The sequence below is a fragment of the Perognathus longimembris genome, chromosome 12 (genome assembly GCF_023159225.1).
Source record: "Perognathus longimembris pacificus isolate PPM17 chromosome 12, ASM2315922v1, whole genome shotgun sequence".
Classification (NCBI taxonomy): domain Eukaryota; kingdom Metazoa; phylum Chordata; class Mammalia; order Rodentia; family Heteromyidae; genus Perognathus; species Perognathus longimembris.
In genome coordinates this window covers 16,515,068-16,542,181 of record NC_063172.1, presented here as the reverse complement: position 1 = coordinate 16,542,181, position 27,114 = coordinate 16,515,068, and the positions used below count along the sequence as shown (strand labels likewise).

The 27,114-nt window shown below is 39.4% G+C and overlaps 1 protein-coding gene across 7 annotated transcripts in view; it reads right to left on the bottom strand.

The window, feature by feature from the left end:
• Positions 1-27,114, bottom strand: part of Samd12 (sterile alpha motif domain containing 12) — a 380,057-nt gene that overhangs the window by 144,858 nt on the left and 208,085 nt on the right. For 5 of the 7 annotated variants that reach the window (XM_048358515.1, XM_048358513.1, XM_048358514.1 and 2 more), the window contains one exon: positions 18,000-18,140. In XM_048358515.1, coding sequence (XP_048214472.1) covers positions 18,000-18,140 — 141 coding nt within the window. Of the gene's footprint in view, positions 1-16,862; positions 17,225-17,999; positions 18,141-27,114 lie in introns of those variants that run through there. The other 2 variants (XM_048358511.1, XM_048358516.1) reach the window with 2 other exon arrangements.

Here is a 27,114-nt window from a genome sequence, read left to right as displayed (position 1 = left end):
CAGAACTAGGGAAGGGGAGCACTAAAATGGAGAGAAAAAGGTCCAAAGGTGAACCAATCAATGCAACAGCAATACTTACAAGACAATATGCTGTAAACCAAGGGTACAACTTGGGGGAGGGTGGGGAGGAAACTGGGGAGGGGGGAAGGTGGGAGAAAAACGAAGGAGGTGGTAACAAGTTTGGTAAGAAATTTACACACTGCCTTATGTAAGAAGCTGTAACCGCTTTGTACCTTAAATAAATAAAATTTAAATAAATAAATAAATAAATAAAATTTTTAAAAAGATCATCTTGCCTAGATTTATTGCCCAACAATAAACTTATTGCCTAGCAATAAATTTCTCAGAACGTATCCCAGTTAATTGGTGTATCATTACACACAGACACAGGCAGACAGACAGACACACACACACACACACACAAAGTTCCAATCAATGATGGCTTTACTTAGGATTTTAGGACAGTGTGAAAGTGATGCACCTTTAGTGGAAACCATATTTTAAATTTCAATGAGGCTAGCACTCATATGTGTAATATTCTCTCATGGTGCTGGGTAGATGCAGTAAGCCACACTGCCCAGCTCTCATAACATTGTGATGTTAAACAACTGATATTCTATGGTGTTCTGTGTTGCTAAACTGGTATATTTATTGCTAGGTTTATTTAATGTATTTAACCTAGTATCTTAACCTATAATGTATGTATTGGGATACAACCACATTACAAATCAAGAGGCACTTCTGTATGTGTATACACACATGTGCACACACACACATACACACACCTTCTACTGTAACATTACCTTCTATTATGGGATGAATTGTTTCCTTTCAAAAATTCATATGCTGAAGTTAATACCTAATATCTTAAAATATAACTTGGTTTGGAGAAAGGGTCTTTAAAGGGATAATTAAGTTAAAATGAGTTTATTAGGGTGAGTTTTGACCCAATAGGACTGGTGTTCTCATAAGGAAAGGAGATTGGTACACAGACAGATACCAAGACTGTTAGGATGGCTCTAGAAATCCAACCATCTCTCACCAGGTTCTATATCCAGCTAAGGCTGAGACCATTTTTGCCTGTATTCCCAGATATAACTCTTGCAGCATGTGGCCAATCAGGAAGTTCTTGTTGCCATAGCGCCATCAATTCCTGCTCAAATCCTTCTCATGATTCCCTGGATCCCTGCTCAACCTATGGGAAAAGCTGGCTAGGCTCATATACAATCCATCAAGCAATCAGTGAAAACCTCAAAAGAGGAGATACGGGAGGATCCTTTATTAGAAGAACTGCCCTTTACATTGAACTCCTTTTGGGGAGTCATTCTCTTCTGAGAGTCTCAATGCTTTCCTTTTACTTTCATATAAACTTCTTCTACTTTAAACACTTTACTGCCTACTAATTCTTTAATGGTTGGAGAAAAAGAATCAGTCTCCCTAGATGGCATCATTACTATGCATTTACCTTGGCCTCATGGACTTAAATATCCTGGGTCTATGAACATATTCTGATACAATTTAAAAATTGTTGAATTCACACCCACTGGGTTGAATGATGCTGGAAAGCAGGGGCTCTAGGGCCTATAGCATATGACAAGTATTGCATAGATATTTATCATTTGAATACTTGCTGAGTTTCCTTAGAGGTTTTAGGATGGAAATTCTAGGTGAAAGCCATCTTCCTACTCAGCCCAAGAGACACTCAGTGGTCTTTTCTTCTGCACCTGGGCAGTATGATTTCAGTCAGAGTCAACACCCTCAACTTCACAGTGAGAAAGAGAGAAGTCAACCCTTTCTCAACCTTTTGTTTATAAGCCCAGGGCTTGAATAGAATGGGCTCCCTGGAGTCTAAGTGATAATTATTTCAATTATCTTTACTGTCACAGCACTTAGAAGCAAGCAGGAGTTATTTTAAGGATAAAGAAACAAAAGTCCTGGCAGTTTCTGACCCTAATGCCAGGTTAACTCAAGGAACCAATTGACTCCCCTGGAGCCATGGCCTCTCACAACGGAAATTGCCAAGCCTTCATAATTTTAGCTCTTCTAATGCTGAAACAGAGAAGAAAACAAAAGGATGATTTATTTTAAGGATTGAAATTTTGCTTGTTTTCTGGAGAAGCTTTAGGGCAGTGGAGGCTACACTTTCCATCTCTTTAAACCCAGCAAAAGATATGGGAAGCACACTCAGGCTTGTCTTACAGAAAGGAAACAGCAGTGTGTGTGTATAAGAGATCCAAAAGCTCCTCGGTGTATCCATGGGGATTTAACCACAAAGGGTATGTGTAAGAGAGTTCCTATATATGTTTGTGGGATGACCAGGAAGTCTAAATCACTGTAGGTGGACTTCACTGCCCATTTCTACTCTGAGAATTGGTTTCATTGAGTGCCCTTTCCCCACAAGAGTTAGGAAATATGCACCCTTTTCAAGGTGTGACCATGGAAAATGGCAACACAGCTGAGAATCATGGATTGCTCAAATCCTAAAGACTTTGCAAGCAGCCTGTCAATTTCAAGGAGTATCTGCACTTATTTTCTACTGTATGTAAGAAATGGCTAGACATTTACCAGCTTGAAAAATACACACGTATAATTACATAGTTTCTGTAGGTCACAGTCCTGTTACAACGGGGCTTACTTGGGTTTTCTTCTTTTAGGGGCTCTTTAAATTCAACCACAGCTGGGTGATGGTTACATTTGAAGGATAGGGGAGCATCTGCTTAAAACACTTTCACATTATTCCTAGAATTCAGCATCTGTGGTTGCAGAACTAAGGGTACTGGCAGCTGCAGATGGCCCTCTCACAACCTGATGGCTTTTGTCTTCCAAGCCAGCAATGGGATTGTTCTAACTTAGGGGAGGACCATGTTCTTCTTGTAAGAGCTTTCACTTGATTAAGTGAGGGTCATCCAGGATGACTCCCTTTTGATTAATCAAAATCAAGTGACTAGGACCTTAATTATACCTTCACAATCACATCACCTTTACTGTATAACATAACCTCATCAAGGAGGAGAATCACATCCCATGCATACATCTTACCACTCCCAGAGGTAGGGAACTGAATGGGGCCCATCCAATTGGAGAAGGGAGTGTTGGGAACACACCACTGTGGCCAAACCCATTTAAATCTCAGTGTGCTATAAAAAAAATCAAGAGCTCCACTTTTTTCTTAATGAGATAAAATTCATTATTATTTGTGTATGTTGTGTGTGTGTGTGTGTGTGTGTGTGTGTGTGTGTGTCTGTGTGTCTGTGTGTGTGTGTGTTGGTCCTGGGGCTTGAACTCATGGCCTGGGCTTTGTCCCTGAGGTTTTTTGCTCAAGGAGAGTATTCTACCATTTGGGCTTCTGGATTTTTGGTGGTTAAATGGAGATGAGTCTCACAGGCTGCTTCTTGGACTGGCTTTGAACTGCCATCTTCAGATCACTCTCCTCAACCCCCCTCCCCTCCCTCCCTCCCCCCTCCCCCGCCCACTGCCCCAGCAGCTGGGATTACAGGTATGAGCCACTGACATCTAGCAAAGTTCATGATTTTTAACTATTTAAAAGTATACATTTCAGTAGATTTTAGTATATTCACAAGGTTGTATAATTAACACCATTGTTTAACTTTAGAATTATTTCTATCATCACAAAAGGAAACCCTCTACCTCTTAGTTTTTGTCTCTATGGATCTGCCTGCTGTGAACATTTCAACAATAAAATTATATAACACTGTCTTCTGTGACTTGCTCCCTTTATTTAGCATAATATTTTCAAGGTTCATCCTTGTTATATCAGTATCCCTTTCCTTTTAATTGCTGAATAACCTTCCATTCATGAATGAATCAACATTTCATCACATTATTCTTTGTTTTTTCTATTTATCAGTGCATGAGTGCTGACTATTACTACTTAGGGACATTATTATTATTATTAGCAATTGTATACATGTTTCTGAATAGACATTGTTTTCCTGCTCAAAGTATATATCTAGGGGTAAAAACTGCTGAGACAAATGGTAATTCTGTTTGTTTGTTTGTTTTTATTTGCTTTTGTTTGTGTTGTTGTTTTCTGTGTCAGTAGCAGACTCATGCCTCTTATGTAGCTTATTTTTTCTAAAGGCTGGCACTCTACTACTTGAGCCACACCTCCACTTTCAGTTTTTTTGCTAGTTATTTGGAGATAAGAGTCTCTATGTTTAACTTTTTTTTTTTGTTTTGGCCAGTCCTGGGCCTTGGACTCAGGGCCTGAGCATTGTCCCTGGCTTCTTTTTGCTCAAGGCTAGCACTCTGCCACCTGAGCCACAGCGCCCCTTCTGGCCGTTTTCCATATATGTGGTGCTGGGGAATCGAACCGAGAGCTTCATGTGTAGGAGGCAAGCACTCTTGCCACTAGGCCATATTCCCAGCCCCTATGTTTAACTTTTTGAAGTCAGTGTTAATCGAGGCCAATGTCAATTTAAATTTAAACCAAACAAATACAAAGCAAAACTATTTTTCACAGTGGCTACATGCAAGAGAAAAAAAGTGTCACTGTGAAGTCCCCATGGGAAAAGTGAGCATTGTAAACAACATTTCAATATGGTAGGTGAAAGAATGGTCTTCTAAAAAATATCCAGGTCCTAGGCCCAGATCCTGTGAACATATGAAAGAATCAAAGCTGCAAAGGGTAGAAAGGTTGCTCTTCAGAGATGGGGACATTATCCTGAATTATCAGGATAGCACTATTTACTCACATGGTCCTTCTAAGGGGAAGGGGAAGGAAGAGGAGGAAACCATAGCCACAGCAGTATGAAAGGACTTGGCCTGATTGGCTCTGAGGCTGTAGAAACAGGGATCAGCCACGACCATGGGTGGCATTGAGAATCTGGAGAGAACCGTGAAATGGATATTCTCCAAGTTCATGAAAGGAACACTGCTTGTTGACATCTTGACTTTAGCTCGAGGAAACTCATTTTAGGATTCTGACCTTCAGAACTGTAAGGTAATAAATTTGTGTTGTTTCGAGCCACTAAGCTGGTGGTGATTTGTTACAGCAGGCATAGAAAAATTATATGAACTTCCACCTGCTCAATCTACTGTATATTCTCGATGGAGTAGTGAGAGTTATTTTCTCAAAATGAAACCTGATTGTGTCACTTTTGTGCTTAAAGCATGTCAATGAACATCCAGAGTTCTTGGGATTATGGTCCTCATGCTTAATGTGGCCAAAAAAAAAGCTCCTGGTGGTTTACCTTTGCTATAAATCTGCAATCTCACTGACACCGACCACCTGATGATCCTCGTATTTGCCATAGTGAAATATCTCACATCAATGTACCTTCCTTAGGAATACTGCACTCTGTTAACTCTCCTCTTAACCTCCAGTATCTAATATCCTAAATCCCTATATACTCCTGTGAGGACTTCATGTGATTGATACCCTTGTAACTACTAGTCTACAATCTATCTCTCCTGCAAGAATAATTTACTTGTGTATTCAGTTTCTTAAGTATCTACTACTTGCCCGAGACCATAACCATCATAAGCTAAGTATAGACTGCTGGCTATATGGATTTATTGTTTTCATACATGTATATAACATATTTTGATCATATTCATGATCTCATTACTTTCTCATGTCCCATTTTTCCCCTTATCCAGGTGAGACTGCACTGATCATCACTGATTCCTATGCGTCATCCGGCACACAGTAGGTATTCAGTAAATTGTTGAATGGAGCAGGGTGTGGTGGTGCATGCCTGTATTCTCAGAACTCAGGATGCTGAGACAGGAGGTTATGAATTTGAAGTCTTCTAGGGCTATATAGCAAGACTTCCTCAAACAATAACAGAAGTTATTGAACAGAAGTTATTGAATGAGTAAATGTTGCCTTTATATCTGAAAACACTTACTTTAATGCTAGAGTCACGCAATAATCCCCTAAGCCTTTGTAGGGAAGGATTAGGTAGAATTTGAATCTGGTACTTTGGAAAAGGTAAATATAAACACACAGGTGATTATCATATTACCATGGACAGTTTCAGGAGACCATCATGGTTGACTATTCCTTACTCCTGCTCTAGTACACACAGGTGGATATGTGGACACACACATACTCCAATACACATCTTATATGCATTCAGACAACATCTCCATGAGAAAATGGCCATTCCCACATCGTTAATCACAGCTTTGTTTACACAGTGCTTCTGTAGCATGAAGCGATCATTTTGTGAGTCTTTTAAACTGATGTAAGAGATATTTTTCTATTCATTGTATGAGGAAATGTGATGAATCCAAGTCCCTACTAAGAAATTCAAGCCTGGAGAACTGGATAAATAAATACAAATGAATTCATTCGGCAGAGTGACATTTTCATTTAATTAAGGCAGAAAATCAGCTCTAAACAAATGATTGTCCCTGACAAAGAAGCTGAAACTGGTCTTTAATTAATAAATTTGTAATAGGCCTTCTCTTGGCTGAGAGGAGTGCATTTGGAGGGAGGGAAGGTGCGGAAGGGGAGAAGCCTGGAAGAAATGGATCAAAGGGAAGATAAGCAACACAAAAGGAAATGCACATTGAAACTTTAAAAACAAAAAAGACCATTTGCTTGTGTTTTAATACTTGTCAAATCCAGCTAAGTCAAAAGTATTAGAATAAAACTCTTTGTTGAAGAAAACCAATCTCCAATTTGTAAGAGAGGCTCGATTTTTAAAAATATACCAACCAAAAGAGTTTATTATTTTATAATGGTTTGGTCTGAATCTTAGAGCTGCAAAGACAAATGAAAAACCAAATTTCTTGGTGCTTAGAAGGATAAATATCCATACATGTAGTTTACATACAATGAACTGAAAGGAAATTGGATGAACTGAAAGGAATGCTCAAGTGCTTCTTAAAATATTTCCAAGTCTGATATACTACACTCAATATTACTGACATGTTTTCATGTTAAGAATTATTTTTGCTTCTCTACCATAACTTGAGTAAGTCTTCTAATATATAAATCAAAGCCAAATCATCTTACATAGCAGACAACTGAAACCCATGAGGTCACTGCTAATAATTTTTCATGCACTCATTTATGCTGAATTAATTTCAATTAAATCAATCACAATGCCAACTAGCAAAATTTTCATGTCATTAATCTAACAAAATTAAGATTACCTCAGGTTTATTTATTTGGTGACATTAGGAAATCTGAGGTTGGCATCTCTGTTTCATTATAATGTAAGCCTGAGTGATTGCTTAGCATCTCCAAATCTCAGGAATGTATGAACTATCTCTCTCTGTCTCTTTCTCTTTCTCTCTGTTTATTTGCCCTGACACCTGTCAAATGCAGGAAATAGTAGGGGTTCTATAAAGGTATCTTATTAACTGTTCTGTGAAGCTGCCCAGAACTCCTTTCACTTAAGGGAAACAGGTGGTAGGATTTCAGTGGCCTTGTGTGATGAGAACTATGGAAGATGAAACATTTTTCTTGGATCCTGGTGAAAATATCTGCAAAGCTAGTTGTTAGATGATTCTATCCTAATAGGGTTTTAAGATGGATACCTCCACAGACTCCCCTCATACTGAAACCTTTCCAAGAATTCTGAATGCAGAAAATCTCTTTCTGAATTCATTTGGTTTTGATAAGCAAAGTAGCTTCTGAAGGGTAGAGCTGTTGGCCAATCCATGTACTTAGCATTCTACATATACAGTGTTGGCCGGTCGTACTCAAACTTTCACATGCTTGTGAGTCACTAGTGTGGCTGAGAATCTACTTCTTAAGGGTACAGGTCATTCTAAACTCTACTGATAAAACGGAGATGAGAATTTTTATAATCCCTCAAAGATAGTTTGGTTTAGGCTTCTCTCTATAAAACTCATAGTAGGCAGAATTTCTCTGACAGCTTAGAGACTTGATAGAATTCTAAATATGTCTCACCACAAAATTTGCGTAACAGAATATGAGGATTTTGAAATGTGTCAGGAGCAATCTTGAGGAAGGAACTGTTTGAGGAAATGCTGTCCTAGATAAAATTGGAAAGGGGTATGGTTTTGGCAGATCATAATCAATGACAATGAAATAGTGAAAAGCCCAATCACAGAAGTAAAATCTGTATAAAATCTTCTAGAATTGCTCATCCAAATCTTTATCTATGATGAGCCACTGAGCAATTAATTGGATGATAGGAGACACAGTCCAATTTAATCACTACAATGTCACTCAGGAAAATGTTCAAGGATTAAAAATATTAGGCAATACAATATGGCAAGTGATTTTCATATGTAAAAGCCCTTGCTATCGCCTTTACTGAGATCTAATTTCAGTTACATTACCAAATAGCTCCATAATCACAAAGAATCCTCTAATATTGATTGAGTCTTGGTACTCAAATCTGTAAAATGAGACTGGATGATTTCTCAGGAACCACTGCTTGGTTCTACAAAGACTTCCTTCTTTAAGCAAGGTATGGGAGCAGATGGCCCATTTCAGTTCAGATGGCCTACTTCAGTTGCTGAAGCTTTACTGTGGTGGTGGACTAGACTGAAATACCCCATCTGTACACATAGTGCTGGGAAGTCTTCTCAGATTAGAATGTAATGTTGCTAATTTTTGCCCTTCAAAAAAGATGGGGCTTTGGGGAAGTCCATCTGGTTGTGCAGTTCCTAGCTAAAATTTGACACTTCTATTTGGACAATGGAGAAGTCCTTTGGAAAACACTAATGTTGAATGAGCCAAAACTAGTCCTGGTAAAAAAAATTCATGCTCTTTTTCTCTTTCATATTGCAGGGTAGCAATTATAAAGACATTTGAAGATGGTAACATTTACTACCATCATCTGTCTTCACTTCCAATTGGGAGACTGCTTTCTACTGCCTGAATTTATCCAGCTCTCACAATTGCAGATGTATTTGTAAACTACCCATGTATTTGTAGCTGACAAAGTCACTGAAAGTGACTCCACAGGATGAGGACCATATTAAGGTGCTTCTAAGACTGAGAGAATGATTTATAATAATCTTGATGAGGATCATTGACATTGTTGAATTAGAAAACACCTATGATTTGTAATGAAATAAATACTGAAATCATATTTACCATCACGCCTATTTTTAATTATGAAGTTCAATATTGATTAATATGGTGAAATAATTTCACAACACATCTCCATAATTTTTTCATCATGAGAAGCTGAAGCTCTATTCTTATAAACACCAATTCTTCCTCTCCACAGCTCTTGGAAACTACTCTTTGGCTTGGTTTTATCTATCTATCTATCTATCTATCTATCTATCTATCTATCTATCTATCTATTTATTTTTGGGTGGTCATGAGGCTTGAACTCAGGGCCTTGGCACTGTCCCTGAGCACTTTTATTTAAGGCTACTGTGCTATCACTTAGAGCCACAGCACCATTTCTGGTTTTCTGGTGGTTAATTGGAAATAAGAATCTCACGAATGTTTCTGCCCTGGCTGGTTTCCATAATCCTCAGATCTCACTAAGGCTCCTGAGTAAGTAGGATTACAGGTGTGAGCCACTGTGGCCCAGCCCACTTTTTAACTTTTTGTTTCTATGAGTCTGACTATGTTATATACTTCACGTGAGTGAAATCTTACATATTTGTGGTTTTGTAATTGCCTGATTTCATTTAGTGTTATATCCTTAAGGCTCAATCGTGTGGTAGCATGTGATGGATTTTTAATTCTTTCACTGCTCTATAATATGCTATTGTATCTGTATATACTGTCATTGTCTATTCACCTATCTACTTCTCTTGGTTATTGTGAATGACATTATTGTGAATGGTTATAATGCAACAAGAGGGTGGGCAAATATTTTTTTCAAGATCCTGCTTCAAATTATCTTAGACATACATCCAAAAGTGGAATCCATCTATTTTAAGATGATTCTATTTTAAATATTCTCTGGATTCCCCCCATTTTGTCCAAGACTGGGACTCAGTATCTGATGCTGGCTTTGGCTCATGGAATGGCGCTTAATGGCCTGAACCATACCTCCAACCCCCTCAATACTGTTTCTAAAATGCCTATATTAGTTTATATTTTATACCAACAGCACACTCTTCCTAATGCATTATTTTCTACATTTTTGATCATGTTCCTTCTAATGTGTGTGAAGTGATATATATCAAGGTGGTTTTGAGCTATTTGCATTTCTCTAATGATTACTAATGAGTATATTTTCATGTGCTTCTGGGCCATTTTTTGAGAATTATTTATGCAAGTTCTTTTCTCATGTTTTTAAAGTAAAATATATCTTTTGCTGTGTTGTAGAAGTTCCTTATATATTCTGGACATTAACCCCTTAGCAAATATATAACTTTAAATCATTTTCTTCCAACCCATAGGATTTTTACTCTGTTCAGTTGTGTAAACCAACTGGAATGAAGCTATTCCCATTTAATGTATTATCTATGGTATTTTTGCACAGAAGAACAGGTACAACAGGCACTGTACAGCCTACAAAAAATCATTATCTGTTTCTTTATAAGAAAGTTTGCTAACCCCTGGAACTGTTAGCTCATAGGCTATGGACTACGATATATGATTTCCACACAAAATCTCATTCAGTTACCACTTGGAATGAAAATTCTTACCCCATTTGACAGAGGAGAGACAATGAAATGTGACTGAAAAAAGTTTGCTGTGATTTAGACCTGTGCCCTTCTTTTTACCAGCTGTCTGGCTTTGAGTACATTGCCTATGTCCTCTGTGCTCATTTTCTTTCATGTGTATGGTACTGCGCTTGGTAGAGAAAATGTCAAGAGCTGATGTGACAATTAGTGCTTGTTTCATATATAGTAAACACTTCATATAACTATATGAAAACAGCATTCACTATCCCTCGGGAGCTCTGTGGAAATAACACCCATGATTAAAATGTTAAGAATAGCCCTGATTACCTTGGCTATGGATTAATTTACTGGAGTCCAACATAATTTCCCCCACAGACATGTGTTATATAGAATGCTTTTCCAATGCGCTCTCATGAATCAATCACAGGAAAGTGGAATAACGATTTTCCTATTGCACAGTGTGTTTCCCAAAAGAAAACTAGAGCTATCCTGACCCAATTGAGTTTCTAATAGGAACATGCAATCAAGTATGACCAGGATGACATCTTGGTTCCTCAATGGACAGGGCACAGAAGATCAAAGGCTCTCAAAGGAGAAAATCACTTTAAGAGCACAAAAGGGATGGCATGAAAGCCAGGCCAAGCATTAATTATGTTACTTGTAAATATGAAGTCATTATGGGATCATTATGTACAGAGTAGTGGAGTCAAACACCAGGATTTAGGCTGAAGGATGGTTCTAGTTTCTGATGCTGACCTGTTTCAGGAGTTCTATCACTCAGAGACTGCCTGTGTGGATAAGGTGATATATTTCTGAGTCCATTGTACACATTAAAAAAAAATAAGGTCTCCATTTATTGTTTAGCATCCAGACAAGGAGGGAAAGAAAAGAGGAAAGCAAATAATTCATTTTTCTTAGCTAGGCACCAGTAACTCATGCTGGTAATCCTACCTACTGAGGAGGCTGAGGATCAGGGTTCAAAGCCCAACTGGGCAGGAAAGTCCGTGAGTCTCTTATCTCCAATTAACCGCTAGAAAACTAAACGTGGAGCGAGGACTCAAAGTGGTAGAGTGCTAGCCTTGGGCGAAAAAGCTCAGGGATAGCACTCATGCCCTGAGGTCAAGCCCCACAACTGACAAAAATGAATAATAATTCATCTTCCTTGTGTTTAAGTAATCCATAATGTCTAGGTACAGCTTTACCAGTGCATTTACAACCACCTGGCCATAGTTACGGTTCCTGGCAAACTGTGTAAAAATACCAGGCAAGAATTTAAAGTTCAAGGACAAATTTTAAAACAGCCATTGATCATGGGAAAGGTAGACTTAATAATCTATTATTTCTTTTGGAAACACTTCAGAATGAGTTTTCAGGTGTGATATCTTATTTGGAGATCTGAGTATGAACAGATACAACTGATTCAGTGTGTGTGTGTGTGTGTGTGTGTGTGTGTGTGTGTGTGTGTGCATGTTTAATTTCTACATCCAAAAGATTGTTGCTTCCTTGAAAGAAAATCTTTAGAGTGCACTCAATTGTTTCACTTTGGAATTGATTTTTGAGTTTGTGGCAGGTTTTTCTAAATATGTTCAGTGGGTGCAAAGTTTCAACCTTAGAGGATGGAGTTCCTCTTTGTAAAGGTAACAAAATATTTACCTCTAGACTTGTAAATAAGGTGGGTTAATCAAGCGCAGAGAAATGTTGTGGATCTAAGTAAAACTCAGGAAAGAACAAATAATCCTACTAAATATGAGCAAAGGATTTGACTAGATATATTTCTTTCTAAAGAAGATACATAAATAACCAATAAGCACATAAAGAAGTATGCAGCACCTTTGCCAACAAAAATATGCATATCAAAACCAGGATGAGATACCATTTCACATGTGGAATAGCTTTAGGCCACATAATAACAAGTAGGGCAGAGAAGAACAAGTAGGATAGACAGTAACAAGTGCTGGTGAGGATATGGAGAAACGGGAACTCACACAGTGCTGGTGGCTTTGGTTACACATGGTATTACCATACCAGCCAGGTGAATGCTGCTGCCTATCAAACTGTGTACTTACACAAAAACTTGCATATAGATATTCAAAGAAGCGTTAATAGGTGTTAAAATCCAGAGACAAGTTAAACATCTATCCATCAATTAATAGTACATTTATACTGGATATCATTTAGTAAAAGAAGCAGCTAAATATTTACATGTGCTCACATCACGAGTAGACCTTAAAATGAAAGCCAATCATAAAAGACAGTATACTATTTGATTCCATTTATAGGAAATGCCTGGAACAGGTAAACAGGCAGAAAGTAGAAGAGACTAGGCGTTGTTCCTGAGATTCATTTTGCTCAAGGCTAGCACTCTGCCACTTGAGCCACAGTGCCGTTTCCATATTTTTTCCTTTGGTGTTTAACTGGAAACAAGAGTCTCAAGGACTGTCCTACCTGGGCTGACTTCCAGCCCCATCCTCAGATCTCAGCCTCCTGAATAGCTAGGGTTATAGGCATAAGCCACCAAGGACTGGCAAAATGTTTATTCTTTTAGATCGTTAATACATTCATCTATTTTAAACTGCAAAGTGACATAAATGGCATACATTCTTTCTCCATCTATCATCTTCCAGCTCCACAGGTGATTAGATTCTTGTGTAACAATCAGTATTTTCTTAAGTACACAAAGCACACAAAGGCGTTTTTATTTCTCCCTCTTTGGCCAATGTATGCTGTACATATTGTTCTACACCTTGCTTTGTTTTCCATTTCTCATGGCATCCTAGAAATCCTTCTGTAGTTGTAGAGCCAGAAGTGAAGGACCAGAGTAATTCCATGTTGTACTAAGACCCCATTCTGTACCTGACTGACCTTACTGTAAGCCCTAAAGACCATAAAACGCCCTGGGACAGAGCGTTCTCAGAAAAACCATGAACACCCATAAGAGTGACCAGCAGAGAAGAAAAACAAGTTTTGGAGTTATGCCAGGACTCCCCCACCCAGGTGAGGTTTCCAGTATCTAATTAAAAACCTGCAGCTGTGCATGTATCCCCCTTGCTACACCCCTAAGGCTTAACCAATCAATTTTAAATGCGATGGTCCCTTGATCTGACCAATGACCCTTCCCAGATTCTTTCCTACCAACAAATGCACCAAACATGCTTAAGAATTGTTTTTTAATTTTCCTGCAGTGTGTGTTGATTTGTTGGAAGATGCTGTGATGTATGCTAAGTCCCTGCCTTCCCCAAAGAATGTATAAAACAGCTGGAAGCCCAAGGCTCAGGGCCTCTTTATCGTCACCAGCCGCTGAGTGCGTGGAGGACCGAGCTAGCTTGAAATAAACGCCCTTTTTGCTGCTTGCATTGATCTTGGTCTCTGGAGGTCTTTCGGGGGATCCGAACTCGAGCATTTCATAGTAATAACTTTAACTCTGGATCTTCTTGCCTTTGCTTCCCAAGCGCCAAAGTTAGAGGCATGGGCTACCTTGTCCAGCCCATGTTAGCATTTGTTACGTGTTATATATATTTATAGGTTAGTTATATTTATACTTTCAGAAAATTCCATTGTGTAGATGTACCATAATTTAATTATCTTTCGCCTCACAAATGGTCACTAAATTCTTCCCAAGAATCTACACTTGGAAACTATTTCCAAGGCAAGAAATATACACATAAGAAATCCAACCATATTCAATATAAATTCCTTTCCTTAAAAGTGGATTACTTTGGGGCTGGGGATATAGCCTAGCGGCAAGAGTGCCTGCCTCGGATACACGAGGCCCTAGGTTCCATTCCCCAGCACCACGTATACAGAAAACGGCCAGAAGCGGCGCTGTGGCTCAAGTGGCAGAGTGCTAGCCTTGAGCGGGAAGAAGCCAGGGACAGTGCTCAGGCCCTGAGTTCAAGGCCCAGGACTGGCAAAAAAAAAAAAAGTGGATTACTTTGGAGATAAGAACCTTCTTTATGGTGATACGGGGGTTTGACCTCATGGCCTTGTGCTAGGTGGACAGGTGTGTTCTAACACTTTAGCCACACCCGAAGAATGCTTTTGCTTTACTTTTTAGGTAGGGTCACAAGACTTATACTAGAGCAAGCTTCAGGCTACAAGGATCCCAGTATCTCTGCCTCCTGTGGTGGCACCACACCAGGCCAAGAAATTTCCTTTAAGGTGTTAATTGATTAGCAAGGAAAAAAAAAAAAACAACTTAAGACATTAATGCCAAGGACTTAATACTATGTTCTTCAAAACAGACATGTTGGATACTTATCTCTTAAGCTGATGTTGTTCAATGTGGGACCTTCACTGGGAAATTAGGGGTTAATGATGGAGTGTCACAAGTGGATTTGTGCCCAGAGGTCTCATTCTTTGTTTTGCTAATTGAGAATAGCAAAGCATAGGCCCTGGTACAAAGCCTAGAAAGAAGCAACCTTCAGTAGACACTGACTCCTGCATACCTTAACACTGGCTTTTCAGTCTCCAGGAAAGTGAAAAATAAAGTCTTGCTTATAATCTATCCATTTGGTGGTATTTTATTGTAGTAACCAAATAGACTAGACAATCAATACCAACAGAAACAAAAGTATTTACACAGCTCTGTGGGATCTAGGAAAGTCTGCTCCATTTCGACAAGCTTCTATTGAAGGGAGGCCCAGGCACTTCCAAAATGTAAGGTATATGCTGAAATCTGCCTGCACTTTCTGCTGATTAATACCAGCATATAGGAAGACTCAAATATCTAATACTGAGTGGAAGGTCCCGCATATGGCAAGTCTCTATATGACAAATACAAGTTAAGCCATTCAGTTCCTTTAATTGGAAGAACTCCAATTTTTACTTGAACAGAGTAAGATGCAAATATTTCAAGGCTTCCATAGTTACCTTTAGAACTATTATTATTATTTTTTTTTTTTTTTGGCCAGTCCTGGGCCTTGGACTCAGGGCCTGAGCACTGTCCCTGGCTTCTTCCCGCTCAAGGCTAGCACTCTGCCACTTGAGCCACAGCGCCGCTTCTGGCCGTTTTCTGTATATGTGGTGCTGGGGAATCGAACCTAGGGCCTCGTGTATCCGAGGCAGGCACTCTTGCCACTAGGCTATATCCCCAGCCCCTAGAACTATTATTTTTAATCTTAAAATGATGTCAATTTTGTTTCCTTATTGTTGTATTTTTTAAAAGAAACTATCATATCAATAATACACCAGATTTTCTAAAGGATGCCTGATGTAAAATGAGTGTGAGTATTAATATGCAAAGGGTAAGCAGTAAAAAAGGACATAGAAGCCAGGTGCCAGTGGCTCACACATTATAGTCCTACTCAGGAGGCTGAGATCTGAGGATCATGGTTCAAAGTCAGCCCAGGCAGAAAAGTCTTGTGAGACTCTTACCTCCAATTAACCACTCAAAAACCAGAGGTGAAGCTGTGGCTCAAAGTGGTAGAGCACTAGCTTTGAGCAAAAGAGCTCCGGGACATTGCCCAGACCCTGAGTTCAAGCCCCACGGCCAACAAAAAAAGGAAGAAAGAAAAAGAAAAAGAAAGGCCGAAAGGTCATAGGGGTTTAGACAAAATACCTGGAGCTAGAGAACAGTAATCTCTTCTAAATCAAATGGATAAGCAAAAGATGTACAAGCTATTTACAGCTGAAGGAAGTGACAACCATAAAATACGAAAGGCTGAACTTAGTATTACCAGAACACAAACGTGTACTTGGCTTAATAGGCTTGAGTACTATCTCAGGGAATATTCTATGTATTATGCATCTGGGGCAATGAAGGCTGCAGGAAATGATTTATAAACACACACACACACACACACACACGCGCACACACACACACACACACATACACACACACACACACAAAACTCTGTGAGCTTCAGAGGGGAAACACAGCTGAGGAAGCCCAGGTACTTAAAAAGAAGCTGCACAGAACCAGGTAGAAATTTGCTATTATGGTAGCTTAACAGATTTTCTGATTGTCACTAAAATGTGAACTTGGAAAACATTGAGAAATATAAAGAAAACAATTAAAAGCATTCACTATTCTACTACTCAGAGAGAGCTATTCAAATATTGCTTACTCCATTGCAATGTTTCTTCTTTGTGCATGATATGTGTGTCCATACATATATATGTGTGTGTATATATACATATATAGTATATGCATAATCACAAGTAACATTTCATTCATCTTATGAAATTAAGCAGGATTACTTTCCATATTATTGATCCTTGAGGTTTTCTTCAATTGTTTTTCATTTCATTTTATAGATAGCACTATTAGTTCTTCGTTGTTGTTATTATTGTTATAAATCTTCACATGTCTACCCCTTTCTTAAAGTATATTAGTTTGTCACCTTCAAACTTAAATCACTCAGTATATCTCATAGTTGGGAGTGTCTGGGACAAAAGTCAAACAACGCTTATCAGATAAACCATATTATTTTCATATAGCTCACAGTCTATATTTATTCCACTGCAGCAGCTTTCTTTCAGGCGGCATATTATTTCCTCTAGGCAAATGGACTATTACTGGATTAATCTAAATGCAATAACATGAAAGTCGGCTGACCCAGATTCCTCCAATATCAGTACGAATGCAATTACAATATTCTGCAGATTGAAAAATACCCAAGGCTCTTGAAAACACATATTTTATCATCTTTTCTTTTAAAATGATGCAGAATGGGCACTAAAAGGGAAACAAAGTTTACAGCCAGTGAAAGTTGATTTTGTGTGTAAATACCCAAGTTACACATAATGTAACAATGTTCTTTTCAAATTATGGATTTTTTCCCCTGTCAGCTCATAGCTATAAAACTCCAGTGATCTCAAAACACTGAAGTTATTAATAATTCCTGTTAGGAATTATAAGGCCTTAATAGCCCATATTTATATTATCTTAGTCTATATTTTTAATTTGTTTTATTTTCAAAAGGCCACATAGGGTGCTCAGAATTTGTGTTTATAAATCTATTTACATAAAACACACATTAAAATATTTGTCTTCCATTAGTCTATGAAAAGCAAACAAAACAACAAAATTTCCACCTATATCACTGGTAACTATGGAATCACTCAAATTGCAAGGACCCCCTTAGCATGGGTGGTTAAATGAAGACAACACAGCTACACTGTACAGTTGTGCAGACTGTACAATGAACAACTTTAGAGGCTAAACTCAAACACTGGTTTATACAACAGGCATAGTCTGAGGTCGGGAAGTATATAATCTGTATAGCTACAGAGGGTAACATCATTTATGCATCTCTTTCTCTGTGGGAAACTATGAAAAAGAAATATTTTGGGTGGGAAATGGTCTTTAAATATGCATCTCTCTCTCTTTTTAAATGAAAGGATCTTGCAAGCAAACAGTGACTAAGTCTCTCAACCTCCCCCGTATCAGTGTGACAGGCTTTCTGTCTCCCCCTGGGCCTTCTCCCGTGCACTGGGAGGCAGCAGGTTACCTTGTGTGAGTAACTGCAGGTTTCTGACCTCTTCTCGCACCTTCAGCTGGAGCACCTGTTGTAGGATGTGCTGTCTGAGGTTCTCCTGAGCAAGCCCCATGCGCTCCAGCTTCTTGTCTGTGAGTCTCAACAGAGCTCTTCCTGCAAAGGGGTTAAACGAAACAAACAAACAAACAAACAAAAACAAATGAGCAATTTGCTGCAGGATTTCCAGCGTGGGCATATTTTGCTGAATAGAACTTTCTAACTAAGCACCCATGCTTCAAAACATGCTTCTCCTGCTACAGGAACCAGCAGTCATAATATCCAAGGCACATCCTACGAAATTAGGAAAATGAAGGGCATGGGTGTTGTTGGGAGGGATGGGGGAGGGTGACGAAAGGGGTGACATGGATCAAGATGCATTGCACTCAAACTAATACATTGAATTAAAACCTCATTGTACAACTGGTTGAAGAGAGTAAAAAAATATAATTAGCAAAAGATCTGGATGAAGAGGTCACATGTGTAAGAAAATCCTAATTTTTAACGCAGTAGCAACAATCCTCACTTGTCCATACATGCAGGTTGATAAAATAGCAAATTTCAAATCTGGATATTTGGGTCACAGATTGCAGGTTTCCATAGAAACAATGCTCTTCCTGGAGGTGGCCTCTCAGGAGGCCACAGCAGCCTGTCACCAACACCCCAGCTGCAGAACCAGATGCATTAACTCTGGTTATGAAAACCCCAGCAAAGTACAGCCCAAGATACAAGCATGCTTCCATAAAACACGTATAAAAAAATCTGGCTTCAATCTGCAGCGCTCCAGATGTCCACTGCACCGCTGGCATTAGACTGGTGTCTGTCTCCAGCTGTGGAGAACTCTGTTCTTAAAAATCCCAACCACTTGCTGAGGGTAAAGGCCCAAGAGGGTGAGTGAGGGAGAAACAGACATCTGGAGAGCACAGAGCAAGGATAGGCTTCTCTTAGCCTTCTACCGCGATTCCTATCAAATCCCATAAGTCTCTGCCACTCTGAGCTTGCACTGGAACAAGCACATATCTGTTTCAATATTAACTAGGCAGCTGTTCAAATGGTTTTATCTGAATCTTGAGACGATAGAAGTTTTACTTTTCATTCCGTAGAAAAGGAAATGGAAATTAAAGAATATTTGACATGCAAAAATATTTCCAAACTCTTCCCACTATACAGGTTGGTGCTTCTGCCACTTTTTGCAACAATTAAATCATTCCCGGGAGCAATATCCTATCAATGTCCTTTGTCACTCCTGCTGACTTTGCATTAAAAGAAAAGTCTATATAAATGTGCTGCTTTCCAAGCAGGCATTAGGTAAGTAAGAAGGCTGTCATCAATTATATCTCTTGTTTGCAATTTATCATGTGGATTTTTGTTGCTTATCATAAAATACATTTTTTCCCACAAACATTGAGCATTTACTATGTGCATCACCTGGGTGTAATGAAGACAAGATCACTCTTGAAGCTTTCTGACTGACAAGGAAGGAAGCTAATGTGTCTGCAGGATCCGATGAACTCTATGTAAGGAGTAATATGGGGGCTCAGCATTGGGTGGCCTCACCTGGTTTGGGCACTGGGAAGCTGTCATATAGTAAAGGCCATTTAATCTAAGACTTAAAGAGCAAGCACAACTCAATAGATAAAGCAAAGATTTTTTTTTTATTGTCAAACTGATATACAGAGAGGTTACAGTTTCATATGTTAGGCATTGGATACATTTCCTGTACTGTTTGTTACCTCCTTCCTCATTCCTCCCTCCTGCCTCCCCTATTCCTTTCCCCACATGAGTTGTTCAGTAGATTTACACTAAACAGTTTTGCATGTATTGCTTTTGTAATCGTTTGTCTTTTTTACCCTGTGTCGCTTGATTTTGGTATTCCCTTTCAGTTTCCTAGTTCTAATACCTGTATACACGGTTTCCAATGTACTCAGATAAGATACAGAGATAGTGCAGGTACAATCACAGGAAGGGATACAAGAGGATCATCAATAATAGAAGCTAAGGTTTCACATCGCATGTTGAAAGTAGTTACAACAGTGATGTAACAGTCGTTTCCATAACATGGAGTTCATTTCACTTAGCATCATCTTTTGTGTTCATAAGGATATAGCTATTGGGCTCTTGTGATCCTCTGCTGTGGCTTGCCTAAACCTGTGCTAATTATTCCCTATGAGGGAGACCATAGAGCCCATGTTTCTTTGGGTCTGGCTCACTTCACTTAGTATAATTTTTTCCAAGTCTTTCCATTTCCTTACAAATGAGGCAATGTCATTCTTTCTGATAGAGGCATAAAATTCCATTGTGTATATGTACCACATTTTCCTGATCCATTCGTCTACTGAGGGGCATCTGGGTTGGTTCCAGATTCCAGCTATGACAAATTGTGCTGTGATGAACATTGTTGTGCTGGTGGCTTTAGTGTGATCTTGTCTGTGGTCTTTTGGGTAGATACCCAAAAGTGGGGCTGCTGGGTCATAGGGGAGCTCTATGTTTAGCCTTCTTAGGAATCTCCATACTGCTTTCCAGAGTGGCTGAACCAGTTTACATTCCCACCAACAATGAAGTAGGGTTCCCTTTTGGCCACATCCCCTCCAACAATTGTCACTGTTAGTTTTCTTGATATAGGACATTCTTACTGGGGTGAGATGGAATCTCAATGTTGTTTTGATTTGCATTTCTTTTATGGCCAGTGATGTAGAGCACTTTTTCATATGTCTCTTGGCCATTCTCATTTCCTCATCAGAGAAGTGTCTTTGTAAGTCTTTAGCCCACTTGATGAGGGGGCTATTGTTTCTTTGCGGTTTTGTTTTGGAAGGATGTAATTATTTTAGTTCTGCGTATATTTTAGATATGAGGGCTTTGTTCGTTTTATGGCCGGTAAAGATCTTTTTCCAATCTGTGGGCTTTCTGTTTATCTTGCAAGCTATGTCCTTTGCCCTGCAGAAACCCTGCAGTTTGATGCACTCTCATTTGTCCATCCTTTCTTTGATTTGTCGCATTTCTGGGTCTTTGTTAAGGAAGTTCCGTCCTGTGCCAAGTAGCCCAAGTAACTGTTTCTCCTACTCCTTCCTTTAGTGTTTTCAGGCTATCTGTTTTAATTTCAAGGTCTTTGACCCATTTGGAATTGATTTTGGTGCAGGGTGATATATAAGGATCTAGTTTTAGTTTGTTGCATGTGTTGAACCAGTTTTGCCAGCACCATTTGTTAAAGAGGCTGTCTTTCTTCCATCCTATTTTTTTCCTCCTTTATCAAAGATTAAGTAGGCATAGTTCTGTGGGCTAATTTCTCGGTCTTCAATTCTGTTCCATTGGTCTTCAGACCTGTTTCTGTGCCAATACCAAGCTGTTTTTTTATTACTATAGCTTTATAATATAGCTTGAAGTTGGGTATTGTAATTCCTCCAGCACTGTTCTTTCTGCTTAGGATTGTTTTTGCTATTCTGGGTCTTTTATTGTTCCATATAAATTTCTGGATTGCTTCCTCTATTTCATTAAAAAATTGTGTTGGGATATTAATGGGTATTGCATTGAATTTGTAGATATCCTTTGGTAATATTGCCATTTTGATTATATTGATCCCTCCCAATCCAGGAGCATGGGAGGTTTATCCATTTCCTTAGTTTTGCCTTAATTTCATTTTTCATGTTTTTAAAGTTCTCATCATAGAGGTCTTTCACTACTTTGGTTAAGGTTATTCCTAGGTATTTTATGTTTTTTGAGGCTATTGCAAAAGGAGTTGCTTTCCTGATTTCAGCCTCAGCATTTGGGTCATTAGCATATAGAAATGCCATTGATTTTTGAGGGTTTATTTTATATCCTGCAACTTTACCAAAGTTTTGGATCAGTTCTAGTGGCTTGGGGGTAGAGTCTATGGGTTTCTTTAGGTATAGGATCATGTCATCTGCAAAGAGAGAAAGTTTAACTACATCTTTTCCTATTTGGATCCTCTTTATGTTTTCTTCTTGCCTAATTGCTCTGACTAGGAATTCTAGTACTATGTTGAAAAGGAGGGGAGAGAGCGGACATCCCTGTCTTGCTCCTGATTTTAAAGGGAATGGCTTTATTTTTTCACCATTTAGAATTATAAAAGCTTGGATAGCTTTAACTTTTTCATAAAAGCATGTTTGTTCTGCATCCACTTGTTTTACACACACAGAGGATCAAGAGTGAACAATCATCTCCATCTCAAAGCACTTAATGAGTTTCCTAGCTCCTCAACCTGGTTATAAATGGTAGGTGACAGGCAGCTGGGCCCTCAGATTCAGGCTGGAGTTGGGAGACATTCAAAGTTTTCACACCATTATCATTTTCAGTTCTTTCCCTTCTTTCTTTTCTCAACACTGGTGCTAAGCACCATCCTAGGCCTGCCACAATTCTAGGTGCTGAGGAGATGCACAGTGTCTTCTGCCCTCGCTGTGCTCTGAACAGTATGAGGAAGAGGATGTACCAATACACTGAGGCCCTCTCCAGATATGGAAACAAAGATTATTTGTCAGTTTGAAGTAAGTGCTCTAAGACAAGGCAGGGTGTCGGGGGGTGGGGGGCATACAGGGACTCCTGAGAGGAAGATGATAGATGTTGTCATTTGGGGGATTAAGAAAGTGAAAAGGTGACACTGGAATCAGAAGCAAATAGGAAGGAATAGAATTGCCAAGGCATTTAGAGGAACGGCTAGTGTCCCTGTGGCAGAGGGTAAAAGACAAGAGAAAGATAGGAAACAGAGTCTGAGGCAGGCGGGGGCTAGATAGTATAGCCCTGTTTACAAATAGATGCTTTTGAGCAAGGTAACTTGGGCACAACATTAGGAATTAACAGAACTCACCCCATCACTATGTGGAAAGTAGATCAGAGGTAGAGGGGTAAGTATAGGCACTCAGAAGACTCTGGAAAGTACCATGGAAGACTAAACAGGAAGTGATGGTGCCTTAGGACTGGAGAGGAAGAAAAGACTAAGAACTCTGAATCTATTCTTAAGCTTTATAATGCCTAAAAGTAGCACATGAAGGAAAAGCAGACCTCAAAGATGATTCAGGTTTTCAACTTGACCCACCAATGGCTGGGAGCCCTAGTTGTGAGCAGGAAACTGAGTCACTTCTCTAGGAGAGGATGTGTTAGAGGGAGGAAATCAGAGATGTGCTATTTTTTTCCCTCTTGGGAACACCTGCCATCTGAAGGAACAATGTACAGGATACAATGAAACAAAAGAGGACAATTAAGATTGTTTACTTGGTGGTGGGTGTTAGAGAAAGAAGACCTGAACTCCATCAGAAGTCCTCCATGCTAGCAAAGTGTAGAACTTCTTGTGGAGGTCCAGGTCAGAAAATATACAATAAGAATGGTCATCCGGCTAAACATTGAGCTGGTGCAGTTTGGAAAGTAAGTTTTGCTGCATTTGAAGATATTACTGTGTGTGCTAGCTCCATAAGAGCAGGTGGGATGGGTCATGAGGTACTCATACATTCAGTTATGGCTTCTGGATGAGATGAATATTGAATTTGGTAGATTTGGTAAGGCAGATTCTTTATAGCATGGACCCCAACTTCTGGCTTTTGAGCTAAAGTCCCCATTTGTGCCACCAGCTCTGCAGATTTTGGACTTAGCAACTTCACTAATCACAAAAGTCAACCATTTATTGCTAATCTCTCTCTCTCTCTCTCTCTCTCAGTGTGTGTGTGTGTGTGTATGGAACTGTATGCATATATATATATATATATATATCTCTTAGGAAAGCCCAATTGGAGTCTTAATTCCTAATAGATGAAGAAAAATTACACCATTACACAGAATAACAGCGAGAATCAAATCACAATATGCACACATCCTTTATAATTCAGAACCACTGTGATAGTTGACTCTCAAGTCCTCCTCCTCCTCCTCCTCCTCCTCCTCCTCCTCCTCCTCCTCCTCCTCCTCCTCCTCCTCCTCCTCCTCCTCCTCCCAGCAATGTGAGCAGTTAACGTGTGTGAAACACAGTGTTAAGTGCTTTACACGGATGAACTCATTTAAAACAGGCCTCTGAAAGTATTATGACGGATTAAGAGCTATCACAGCTAAAGGTCTTACACTTAACAAGCCACTGTAGAAGTTATGCTGCTAACCACCTCACTAACCTGGACCAGAACCTCGTGTCCTTCTCAAGTCCATGGCTTCCAAGTCTTACACAGGGACCTGTCCTCAGACAACAAGGCTGAGGGTCAGGGAATGATCACCATTTCTACAGAGTTAGAGGCAAGTGATGGAGACACAGGACTAACATCACCTTGTATAAGGAAGGACTGAGGGGTCTGGTATAGCTACTGAACAGGCCCATCACTTCCTTTATCCCTGTGTAAACCATGGACTGACCTGGCCCTTCTACTAGGAGCTACAAGACAGAGAAGAGGCTAATTTCCCTGCCAGAAGCACAAGTGCGGGTCCTTTGGGAACTCATGGAAGTGGTGTCTAATTTCTGGCAACCTTTGAACAAAAAAGTCAAGGAGGTGAATAGGAAGGAGAAAGATAGGCAAGGCACAAGAAAGAGGCAAAGACAAAGAGGCTGTGAGAACCAGAACACGACACTAAAGGAATTGGAAGGAGGACTACATTGCTGGGCACAAAGCATGAGGCAGGAAGGAGGCCTCACCCGGGCTTATGTCTCATAGACCAGCCTTGATCTCATCTCTTCCTTCCCCTCCCACCATGGAGGGACACATGTAGATTCAAGAGGTGATGTGCACAGTCGTGAAACACTCTACCTTCTACCACCTCAAATTATAAAAGCTGTATGAATACAGGGTTTCACTGATATTTCCATGTGCTCAAGCCAAACCTGACTCATATTGGCACTGAATATTTGCTAAATTGTTGTTGAACATATGTCCTAGGCAGAACAAATACAAGTTCTTTATTGGAATTGTTCTGGTTACCATTTTGGACCTTGTCCCAAGGTACAATGCTATATTTGCTGTGCATGGCTATCTTTGCTGTCATGTTGGAAAAATATTCTAGAGAATTAGGTTAGCAGAGATCGCAGAGCTAAGAATGAAAGAGATAGATGTGAGCTGAGAGGAGAAGGAGGGGGGAACACAAAAGGATTTCATTTCTTCAACGTAGCTCTGTCTGGTCAGACAGCCCTGTCTGTGGGTTTCTGGGCTATATAAGTCAATGCATGGTGGAAGTAGAGGATAGAAAGGGGAGGGGCCAGTTGAACTCTGAATTTTATGCACCATGAGAATCTTGACAAACAGATCCTAGCTGGTGAGTCACTAAATGGTCACTCCTCCACCCAATCTCAAAAAAAATACCTCCTGTGGTATAGTTAAGAATGATTTGTATCTATAGTAACCTGATTTTTTTTAAAAGAAACTTAATGATTGGAAATATTGGCATTCTCATTAGTACTCTTTAGAAAGTACTTGGAATACACCTTAAACTTGGCTGTGCATTTCTATCTGTTTTGAGGCACCTGGGCAACCTGTTTACCCAATTACCCCAGAGGTCACTAACTCAGTGTCCTGTCAGGATAGCATATAACTAGGGAGAGAACTGGTCTAAGGGACCACTGAAATTAAGTGGGCTCTAATGAACTGAACAGGTTGACTTCTCTAAAGCTGACAATTTAAAGACACGTTGCTATGCAAAAAATGCAGCCAGAATATAGGATGACAGTTGCTCCTTTTCCTACTTTTAAGTTAAAATCAACTGAATATCCAGGCATCTATGACAATTCTCAGTTTAAAAATTCAATGTATATTCTTCAAAATTAAGAAAATAGAGGGAAGGGGTAAGGCTGGGAGGGATGGGGGAGAAATATGAAAGGAGTGACACTGATTAAGATTCATTGTATTGAATAGTTCTTTGTTGAATAACACCTCTTTTGTGCAACTACTTAAAGCTGAAAATAAAGTGTAAACAATGAACTGAAAGTGCTGCCTATTTTTCCATGTTATAAGAGGTATACAAATCATGGGTCATTTTTACTAAAAAATGGTCATACTTTCAGTATCTTGACTTGTCTTCCTTTTCCTTTCTCAACATTCCTGCTTTCACAGGAAGAGAATTTGGGCAGTCTTACCCTCCGGGTTTTAAGTGACTGTAGGAATGGGATGTACGCTGTGCCACTGAATTCTGTGCTGCCTAGTCTACAGCCAGCTGTGACCAAGGGGAGTCAAGGACTAGTCTGAACAAGCCTTTGTTTATTATAACCTGAAGATGTACTTCATGTCCATCTTCTTAAACCTCTAACCCAATGTCCCCGAGTTCTTAAAGGTAGCTACACCCAACAGAGCTAGTAGCAAGGACTCAGAGGTCAGCCAACCCAATACCTCATTTCCTGGCAAGACGATGAGTGAAACCTTCCAAAACCAATCCATCTCCTTCACTCCTACTTGTGAACATAGCCCATTGCCTAGCCTGCTTTCTCGCTCTTAGTGACATTTAATGATTAGCAACCAATTCCTCACTCTTCCCTACGCCAAGGAAGAGTTAATAGAAATTTGCCCTGTGGTTACTGTAAGTACTTTACCTACTGATGGGAAATGCATATTGATTTATTATTATTATTTTTTTTACCAGTCAGGTAAAAAGACTGTTTTAGACAATCTATGTTTTTTTTTTTTTTTGGCTGACTATATTCAGGTGCTGATGATGTTAATAGGACAAAATTAGAATAACATTAATTCTCACCAGAAATATAAATTCAGAAAGAAAGTATATCCCAGTGCTTTTCAAATAGAATTTAAAAAATGTGACCCTATGTTATTTTTAGTCTTCTATGAAGGAATTCATGGTTTCTCAGAGGTAAATAAAAGGTGAAATATTTTTATGTTGTTAGTAGTACATATAGTTATCAAATCCTCTCCAAAAATTACTTTTAAAGCAGTGAACTGGTGGCTCATGTCTGCAATTGTATCTACTCAGGCAGCTAAGATGTGAGGATAGCTGTTCAAAGCCAGCGTGGGCAGAAAAGTCTAATCAGCCAAAAAAAAGCCAGAGCTAGAGCTGTGGCTCAAGTGGTAGAGCACTAACCTGAGCACAAAAGCTCAGGGCAGCCACACACATGCAGTCTTGAACATGATATTAAAGTGTACTCAAGCTTTTCTGCTTCACATTGTCT